Genomic DNA, 11,111 nt, shown 5'->3' with positions numbered 1-11,111 from the left:
CAATACTGAACTGCCTGAAACACTGAACTACCTGAAACACTGAACTGGCTGAAACACTGAACTGGCTGAAACACTGAACTGCCTGAAACACTGAACTGGCTGAAGCACTGAACTGGCTAAAACACTGAACTGGCTGAAAACACTGAACTGACTATATGGCTGCTTCCCACAACATCTCAAGACCTTCCTGGTCTCCAATCATTCATCGGTTATCTGCAACACTGAGTTCCAACTCAACTGTGGAGCCCAAGGACTCCTTACTTAGTCGCTCTCACAACTTCCGAACGAAATCTTTCTCTAGAACTAGTTTCCACTAGTCATCCTGACACTGTGATTCTAACAACCTCCCGATCCAACCGACCGGGTCCGTACGTCGAATCCTAACCTCATCAAATCCAAGGCTAAAAAATGGTGGCTCCCAGACTAACGGTAGCCCTTAACATACACGAACCCAAACGGTCCACTGCTTCCCTGATCTCATAACTGAGGTGATGATCTATTGACCAATCTCCGACTTAACCATAACTGAACCATTTGGGAAATCTGAAATCTAACCCGTGGATTCCCATATCCTCACTGCTGCACTCGAACTGGTGGGTACTACTGCTTCCCTCGCGTCCAACAACACGCTCATGCTGCCTACCAACCTGATAAAGGCCACGGCTACACCCGCGGACTTACAACACTCTACTACTATCTGACTGCTAGTGAGTGCTATGGCTACCCCCGCAGACTTACAACACTCTACTATTATCTGACTGCTAGTGAATGCTACGGCTACCCCCGCAGACTTACAACACTCTACTACTATCTGACTGCTAGTGAATGTTACGGCTACCCCCCGTAGACTTACAACACTCTACTACTATCTGACTGCTAGTGAATGCTACGGCTACCCCCCGTAGACTTACAACACTCTACTACTATCTGACTGCTAGTGAATGCTACGACTACCCCCGCAGTCTTACAACACTCTACTACTATCTGACTGCTAGTGAATGCTACGGCTACCCCCGCAGACTTACAACACTCTATTACTATCTGACTGCTAGTGAATGCTACGGCTACCCCCGCAGAATTACAACACTCTACTACTATCCCGAGGACATCCTGACTATCCCTAGTCCTGCTAATGATTCCTCATCCTGATTTCTCAAAACCAGCCCTCAGTCATCGAATGCTGCATCAACCTCGACATCTTATATCCTTGATACACTTAGCGATCCATTGAGGAATTCTTCGGCTTGGTTCCAAACCAACCGTCTACTAATCCGGACACATGAAACTATCACTAGGAAGTTTCCAAAACCCCCAACTCCCCAATCCACACAACCCTGCACGCCGACTCTGCTACTGACTACTAACACGAAAGCATCTCTTGCTAATCGTTCTCAAGATCCTCATTCCGACTCACTAGAGTCCTACAGGCGGTCCTCCAACCCTGAATTCCCAACCAGCTACTAACCATCTCGATCACATGAACTCATTGTTGGGAAATTCCTCAAACTCCCAACTCTGAACTCCTCAATCCATCAATCGCTGCACTACTATCTTTTCTTCTCAGAGGTCGTGTACTCATTCTGGAACTGCGTACTCTTTCCCTTGTATACTCGGAGGGTTCTCCCCCACTTGGATCCGGCTAACTCCTTACTGCTTACTGGTCGAAAGGATTCCCCAACCTTCCTTCCTTTAAAATGGCAATCTGCTGTCCGCCAACGTTTACCTCTGTCGGCGCTCCAACTAACTTTCACCAGATCCGAACCATTCTTGCTATCTATCTGAGCACCCTTCAATCCTTAACTATATTTACTTAAGGGACTGCATCCTGAGAACCTGCGTTTGGGGTGCACATCGCCAACCCACTTCCTTACTGTCCGTTGGCTACCTCACTAGAAGCTCTAAATTGTCACTACTAAGGATTTAACTGATCAATCCCGAATGATACCTTTCGAAAGTAGTGAGGCATTACTGATTCTTACACATACATGCTACAGTCACGGCATCTGAAGTAACCTGATCTAGAGGGGACGACCTCCAATTTACCATTCTGATTCCAAGGTATCCAGATGGCATAAAACACAGTCACAAGTAGGTAATATAATACCCCAACACTTATGCTTATTGATAACAATGCAGCAAGATAACAATAATATCATGAATAATAATTGATAGGAAGGTAAAAGATACGTACCCCCATCATTCAGTGCTGCTCGAATCCTCGTTGAAATCAACCGGAAAACTCGGCTCCGAGCCGTGGGCGCCCTTACCCGACCCTAATGTCTGCTGGTGGTTCTCGAAGTCCCAGGGGCAGGAGCTGGCACCTGCCCTGCTGTATACAAACTCGGACAGTGGGCCTTCTTGTGGCCCCACTGACTACAATGGAAACATATCGGATCAAACCCCTGAGCGATGGTAACAATACAGTCTCTGCTAAAATGGCAATCCGGCAGCACTTGAAACATCCAACATCACCACCACTTCTACGGCTGCACGCACCCTTGTGCATCCTACCACACTTCCCGCATCGACTGCGACTCTAATAGTCCCTCGATCTCGAATTCGACCCCTTAGGCCTCTTACCCGAACCTGTGGCTACCTGAGTCTCATCTTTTTTTCTCTTCCTTTCCGACTCTCTGCCCGAATCACGCTCATGCGTTATCTCGTCAACCCCATCCATCGTCTGAACAACTGCTGTCTTATCCTGGAGCTTCGCGGTCAACCTACCAGTGACCCGTCCAATGATGTTGGGCAGCTCTTTGCGAATGGCTCGTGCAACCTCCTTGACTATCCAATCATGCAGAGGTCTTTCCTGGAGACAGGGTGCCCTGCTCACTCCCGTCTCCTGATGGCAAGAGCTAAAAATGGGATCTCCCTCCCTGATGGATCCCTGAACTCCATAAGAATCGGGATCTAGACGATCCCCAAACTGCCCTGAAACTATCCCGACTCTAAAGGCCTCAAGACGACTGTCCAAAAGCTCCATAATGGCCTCCCTAACTGAACCAAATATCACAGGAGTCTGATCAATGATGTTGCGCATAATCTCTGTAGAAATAACATCTCTCATCTGATCATCAAACTGTCCGGCTCTAGAGCCTGAGCCAGATCCTTCCCCGGCACCTAAACTGCCAACTGATATCTCACGCAATGTCACCATGCTGGAAACACATCACAAATTTGATCAATATACATACTGCTGCTGAGGGATCTTTCGCACACTTTACTAGTTCCCTGGTTTTGCTTCGGTCCCTCTTGAATCGAGTACGGATCCTCTACTTTCAGTAGTATGGACCCATACTACCTTCCACATCTATCCGTACTTTCCTCAAGAGTTACCTTAACTCCACCAAGTCCCTTTTCTCTACTGCTAATCTTTGCTACTCTCATCCCTGGCTTGCCCTAGGGAACCTCTGACTCCACCCAAACTAGTCCTTAGCTGCTGAAGGCCTCCTTGCAACGCCAATTAGCCACCACTTGAATACCATCACATGCAATGAGGCTCGGATAATCCTTCGAGTACAAGACTCATCCCTACAACGGTTAGACTCAAACGAGAGCTGCACAATAGGTTCAAATTCGGCACTCTGAGTTTATCCAATCCTGACCACATGTGACGTAATGTATTCACCTAATGGCTAACTCCCATCACTCAGAGTCCCACTAAGCACAAAGCAAGCAACATTCGGATAAAGGAAACATACTCATGCAAACGATTCTCAAGAAACTGTACTAGCATACAATGTTGAACTCATACTATCATGCATAACCTAAACAAGCTATCCTACTGTTGTCTACTCAATACTAGCATGCAATTCTCATAAGGCTGAAACACATACGCAAGCACATAAGGCATCCTCCTAGATCCTTAGTCCTATACTAGCATGCTGTTCTAATGATACTGAAACTGAAACTAGAACTAAAACTGAAACTGATAATCATAAACTTGTATGGGTAATTTTGGAGTACTTACTTGAGCTCGGCTGATTGCATGCACCACACCCTTTTTCTCCTTTTCAAGTTATTTTCTTTCTAAGTATTCTTTTTGCTTTTTCTAAAACTCTTTTCTTTTCTCAAACTCCTTTTTACCAAAAATTCCTTTCGAAAATGTTTTTCTTTTGAAAACCTTTTACCGTTTCCTTAGTTTGAGTCCAGAAACACTCTCAAGTATATCCGAATCCCTCAAACCAAGGCTCTGATACCAACTTGTAACGACCCAAAAATCACGACTAAAAATTTCTTTTAAAACATTACTAAAACTATATTTATAAAACCGTATCATAAGTCATAACATAATTTTCGAGTATTAATTCAGAACATAATCTCATTATCAGAGTAAAACATTCCCAGGCTAACTGACTATGGTGTGTGCAATGCAACCTCTCCGAGCTCCTCTTTTGAAAAAAAGTACCTGAAACCAAAACTGAAAATCGTAAGCACGAAGCTTAGTGAGCTCCCCCAAACTACCACATACCATACAATAACATATAAAGCACATACTGGGCCTTGCCCACTGCATCAGACCGAGGTCCGAACTAACTGGGGCCTTGCCCCCTACATCGGACCGAAGTCCGGAAACTGACTGGGACCTTGTCCCCTGCATCGGACCGAAGTCCGGACTATCTGGGGCCCTGCCCCCTACATCGGACCGAAGTACGAAAACTGATTGGGACCTTGTCTCCTGCATCAGACCAAAGTCTGGATCTAACTGAACATAGCATAGCATAAACATATCAACTAGCATGAACACATATACTGCATACTGCATCGGGCCGTAGCCCGGAACACATAACACATAAATCCTGTCTGAGCCACGAAGGCATCAAACATACTAATTACTGCATCGGAACGAAGTCCGGAAACTACTACTAGCTAAACGGGTCGACATTGTGGCCTTAGACTCGTTCCTACTGGAAGGAACCTCACCTGGTACTGCTGAACTTGCTGATAACCCTCTGGCTGCTAACCGACAACCTTCTGAGCCGCTGCTCCTCTAGCTCTCTGAGCTACCAATATCAAAATGATACTCAGTCTGACACTCCTTCAAAAGTCAACTAAGTCAACTCTGGTCAAAGTCAAAGTCCTGGTCACAGTCAACCTTCCAGGTGGACCCTACTTGCCAAGTCAGCCTACTGACTCGCCGAGTTCATAAGCTCTGAAATCCCTTTCATTCGCGACTCGACTCGCCGAGTCAGACCATGACTCGCCGAGTCTACTGATTTCCGAGTCCTTACCTGTCCACTCACTGGGTCCCCACTCAACTCACTGATCCGAGTCTTAACTTGAATGGTTTGGGGTTTCGCGACTTGACTCGCCGAGTCCAAGAACAGACTCGCCGAGTTGTTCTTCCAACTCGTCGAGTTGCTGCCTAACTTCATCCAACTCGCCGAGTCCACCCATGTGACTCGCCGAGTCTCTTAAGTTCTTAATCCATACAGTGGCTTTTCGAGCCATGCAGGGGCTCAAATCCATAGATCCATTCCTCTAGAGCCTAACCCCCACGTAAAGTGGCAAACTTTACGTGTAACCAAGGAGTTATAGGCTTAGAACACTCTAGGGCTAGGTTTTGTAACAAAGGGGCTTCACCAACAACTTATTGGCCTAAACTTTATGACTTTCTGGGTTATTACCAACCTAGATCTAAGGTAGCAACCTCAGATCTACTCCAAACTCAAAATAGATCTCATCCATACTCAAAATGCCCAAAACTCAAACATAAGATAGATCTCGATGCACATAAGCCCAAACAACAGACTATTACCTCAAATGAAAGCTCCAACAAAAGTAAATTCCGGATCTACATCACTCCTTTGCAGCAAAGCCCTTGATCTTCAATCCCTTCTCCAAAATTCTCTCCTCCAAGGCTTTATTCTCTCAAATAATGAAGGATCACTCAATTCTAGGGTTTCTGGAACTCAAAAGGGGAGCAAAGAGGCTGAGGGTGGGTTATAATGTGCTTTATATAGGGCATAACCTCTGGGATTAGGGTTTTTCTCGCCCAGACCAGACTCGCCGAGTTCACTCGCTGACTCGCCGAGTCGGTCATTTACTCAATGACCCGGATCCCGCTCCGACTCGTCGAGTTCCTCCCTGGACTCGACGAGTTGACTCTTGATTTAGAGCTTAACCTTTCTTTTCTTGGTCTTCCTGATTCTGGGTGTTACAAATTACCTCATCATCGAGATGTTACGCTAAGTCAGTTAGATGTTCAAAGTGTGGAAATGTTAGGCATAATGGTAGGAGCTGCACGGGGTCGTCGGTGGGAGGATCACAAGCCAATGGTAGTGATGTGGGACAGAATGCTGGTGTCGGACATAATTCAGGTGTTGTGAACAAGGGGAAAAATCGGATGGTTTGGTGTTTGTATATTACTTTCATGTCTTTTGGTTGGCTAATGCTTTTGATGTACTTGAAATAATGTTCTTTTATGTCTTTTGGGTTTGTAATTTCAGTTTGGACTAATGTTGTGCTACTTCTTTGACTATGATGTTGATGTACTTCAAACTATGTTGACTGGATGAATGTTTGTAATGGTTTGAATGCCTTAATGATTAATTAGGTTATTAATGTATGAATGCATGTTTGTAATGGTTTGATGAATTAATGGTATGATATAAATTGTTGCTTTGGTATGAATGCATGTTTGATAATTACCAAAAAAAAAACACCCCATTTTCATTAAGTTGCAAGCTGACACATCCACTACAACTTGAAAACTGATATTCTCTAGAATTGATACAAACAAAAACCAACTAATAGCTAGATACAACTTCATTTTCAATTTTTTTTGTTCAAGCTTCATCCTAATGTTCATACAAGCACATTTTGATCCTATACCACCCAACCAATGAACTTGCAACCAAGAGCCTGCAAAGTAAGTGTATAAACATTTAACAATGCTAAAATTTACAGAAAATAGGAGATTAGGGTAAATTTACCAAGAAATCGAAATTAACAGGGTTAGAACAAGCATAGTAACGTTTTCCAAGGTTGTTCTTGCTCCATGAGGTACGAATCACAGCTTCAGCTCTACAATTGTATATAATGGTCATTTTTGTTGGTTGGAGAAGGCTAATCGAAGAACAAAAGGGCAAAGAAGTAATGGGGAAGAAGACTGACGAAGATAAATGAAAGAAGGGGAGTGGAAACGACTCTAATAGGGGCACAAGACATGAAATGATGAAAATACCCCTGCGTGCAAGGCACGTGAGCTACCCAAACGGAGAAAACTAACGTCTAACGACAATAGGGACTGAACGGATAGTATTTAAATACACGATAGATAGTCCAAGTTAATTTTTAGAAATAGAGACCGAACATACAATTTGATACTTGGACCAGGGACGATTAGTTTAATTTATTCCTTTTCTTTTATTAGGGTTTACAGTTAGATTAGAGGTTTAAGATCTTTTTAATTTTAATTTTTATATTTATTATAAATCAGACAAATAAAAGAAAATAAATAAATAAGGGCAAGATAGTAATTTTAGGTTTATCAAAGACCCAAGAAGCAACAAAAACACATCCTAAGAACCGTACTAATTAAAAAAGAAAATTTAAGTACCAAATCTCAAATTTACTCTACAATTTATGTAGTTAGAAAAAAATAAGCTAAAAGTGCATGACGATTTCTGCAATTTACTTTTATTTTATTATCTAGTAAAGTAATTGTTTAGGATATTATTCAATAACGACAAAGATTTGTAATTGAAATCGGATATTATTTGGATAGTTGACTAGTTGAGGTAAATAATGTATTTTGCATTCAAAGGGGTCAAAGTATAATAAAACGAAGCCGGAGTCCTTGTTTCCAAAAATTCTCACGTTTTAAAAACAAGTCCTACGTCACCTGACACGTTGAATTACCAATGTTGACCATACTTGGAGGTGAGATGAGTCAATTCTATGGCCAATTTATAATTTGACCCCACAACTTCAAAACCTCCGACCCCACACCCCAAAAAAACCTTAAAGTTCATTGGCTCGTTCCTTCTGACGCGCTTTATCGCTACGTGGGGAACTACCACTTCTTCCCTTACAAATCTCCGTGTGATATACCTGCCGCTGCTATAATATTCCATTTTACTTCTGACCATTATCATCATTCATCATTCTCATTCTTTCGCTTCAGCATTTCATCAAACACCTGGCATACATAAAACAAACTTTCCGTGTTTCCGGCGACTTCAGAAGCTCTCTTTCGCCACCATCAAAATGGACTTCATATCACCTGAATTGAAACTCCGACAGTTGGTATATACGACGTTAACTTAAAAGGTTTGTCTTTCTAGTTTCTAGTCTAGAAGCCTCTTCATCTTTTTCGTGTGTTACTCATGGCCGAATCCGAGGAGACCCAGAATAATGATACCCAATTGGTAGCGGTTCCTACAGAAGACATGGCTATACGAGCTGTGAACAAGAGATATGAAGGGCTAAGCACGATTCGAGCGAAGGCCACTAAAGGGAAAGGAGCTTGGTACTGGGCACATCTGGAGCCTATTCTGGTTCGAAACCCGGACACAAATGATCCGAAAGCTGTTAAGCTTAGGTGCAACCTTTGTGAAGCTGTTTTCTCTGCTTCAAACCCATCGCGAACTGCTTCTGAGCATCTCAAGAGAGGAACCTGCCCCAATTTTAACTCTCTGTTGAAACATTCATCACCTTCGTCTTCCTTGCCGCCATTGTCTTCACCTTCTTCTCAGAGTAATCGGAAGCGGCTCGGGTCTATAAACGAGGGTTTGAATAGTTACCATCAACATCAGTTTCATCATCATCATCAACAACAGCAGCATTTGTTGTTATCTGGTGGGAAAGAGGATCTGGGACCATTGGCAATGCTGGAAGATAGTGTGAAAAAGATTAAAAGTTCAAAACCTTTACCACCTGGTCCCATTTTAAGTAAAACCCAAATCGATTCGGCTCTTGGATTATTAACTGATTGGTTTTACGAGTCTTACGGGTCAGTCTCATATTCAAGCTTGGATCATCCAAAGTTTAAAGCTTTCATGAATCAAGTCGGGCTTCCTGAGATTTCACGACAAGACAATTTTATGTCGTCAAGGCTTGATTCAAAATACGAAGAAGCAAAGTTAGAATCAGAAACCAAGATCAACGATGCTGAGTTTTTTCAACTTTCATCCAACGGGTGGAAAAGGGAAGAAATCGAAGGTATGAATATGATCAAATTCATGGTTAATCTTCCGAATGGAACCACATTATTTCGAGAAACGTTTTTTCCTAGTGGCGCGATTCCTGCCACGTATGCAGAAGAGATCATGTGGGAAACCATCACAGGTACGTGTAATATCGTTCAAAAATGTGTCGGAATTGTCGCAGATAAGTATAAAACAAAAGCCTTGAGAAATTTAGAGCTTCAAAATCAATGGATGGTTAATTTATCATGTCAGCTTCAAGGAGTCGGTAATCTAATCAAGGATTTTAGCAAAGAGCTTCCTCTTTTCAAGAACGTAATTTCTAATTGCTTGAAGATTACCAATCTTTTCAACAACAATTCTCACGCTAGAAGCATTCTCAACAAGTTTCTCTCACACGACTCCAGATTCTCTGTTTCTTTTGGGATTCCTCCCCTTTTGTATTGTGAAAACTTACAAAACTTTTCGTCTGTTTCTGCAATGTTGGATAATATCATCAGCTGTTCTCGCGTCTTGCAGTTAGTTGTAATGGAGGATTTGTATAAAGTTTTGGTTATGGAAGATTCTCTGGCTACAGAAGTTGGCGACATGATCCAAAACATGGGGTTTTGGAATGACGTGGAAGCTATCAACACTTTAATCAAAGTGGTGAAAGATATGGTTGAAGAGATTGAGGTTGAAAGGCCATTAGTAGGTCAATGTCTTCCTCTTTGGGAGGATTTAAAATCCAAAATCAAAGATTGGTGTGTGAAATTCAGTGTTCTTCATGTTGGTGTTGTTGAAAGAATTGTTGAAAAAAGATTCAAGAAAAACTACCACCCTGCATGGTCAACCGCATTCATACTTGATCCAGTCTATTTACTGAGGGACGAAAACGGAAAATACCTTCCACCTTTTAAATGCTTAACCTGTGAACAAGAGAAAGATGTTGATAAACTGATAACACGATTAGTTTCAAGAGAAGAAGCTCATAAAGCATTAATGGAGCTTATGAAATGGAGGTCCGAAGGACTTGACCCGTTATATGCAAAAGCGGTTCAAGTCAAACAACTTGACCCGTTGACCGGAAAGATGAAAATAGCAAACCCTCAAAGTAGTAGACTTGTTTGGGAAACTATCTTGAAAGACTTCACAATTCTTGGAAAGATTGCAGTTAGGCTTTTGTTTCTTCATGCAACAACTTCTTGTGGATTCAAATGTAGTTACTTGTCTTTATTGGGTCAAGGACAAATTCAATCAAGAATTGGACTTGAAAGGATTCAAAAAATGATATTTGTTGCAGCTCATTCCAAGCTCAAAAGGCGTGATTTTGGTAGTGAAGAGGAGAAAGAAGCCATAACAAATGGGGGAGATGATGATCATGACATGCTTAATGAGGTCTTTGTGGATGCTAATATGTAATGTCTTTTCTTTTTCACAGTTTGTAGCATTAATTGTATTCTTTGGTTAACCTTTATTATAACTATAATTTAGGTCCAAGAATTTGTAGGAGTATTGCCATATTATAATTGACAAAGATCCAGGATTGTTATACCGTTTATAATTATAATGAATCAAGATTTTAAATTTTCAATCTTTTTAGATGTTCATGAATTTGTTGTTATCTACATATTCTACAGAGGATTTTTGGGTTCTAGTTCTTGAATCGGTTGTTATTAACGCAAAAACTTCATATGTTTTGATGGATGATGTTTCTTGTTATTTTCAATGTACAAATTTTGTTAATATCTCCATGTGATCTATTAAATAAACAATGATTATTTATCTGAAATATTGTTGTGAGTTGTGACTGATTATAATTCATTAATTCTATATTCAAACATCCCACATGAGTGTCTGTCAATTCTAATCAAAATTGTACATCTATCTTTGTGATTCTGATGATTACGTACCTTTTAGTTTAATTGATCTTTTAATACAAGATGTTGCTTGACAAAGAAATGACCAAATGTTTTAATTTAT

At 41.7% G+C, this 11,111-nt stretch overlaps 1 protein-coding gene across 1 annotated transcript; it reads left to right on the top strand.

Moving 5' to 3' along the window:
* The first annotated feature begins 7,740 nt into the window (after positions 1-7,740).
* On the top strand, positions 7,741-10,724 carry LOC111903260 (uncharacterized). The gene has a single exon (XM_023899043.3). The coding sequence runs from the start codon at positions 8,331-8,333 to the stop codon at positions 10,548-10,550; it is 2,220 nt and encodes a 739-aa protein (XP_023754811.1). The 5' UTR covers positions 7,741-8,330; the 3' UTR covers positions 10,551-10,724.
* The last annotated feature ends 387 nt before the right edge of the window (positions 10,725-11,111 follow it).

This window comes from Lactuca sativa, chromosome 2 (genome assembly GCF_002870075.4).
Source record: "Lactuca sativa cultivar Salinas chromosome 2, Lsat_Salinas_v11, whole genome shotgun sequence".
In the NCBI taxonomy this organism is placed as follows: Eukaryota; Viridiplantae; Streptophyta; class Magnoliopsida; order Asterales; family Asteraceae; genus Lactuca; species Lactuca sativa.
Note: the sequence above shows the minus strand (reverse complement) of the source record. Positions and strands in the feature narration are given on the sequence as shown.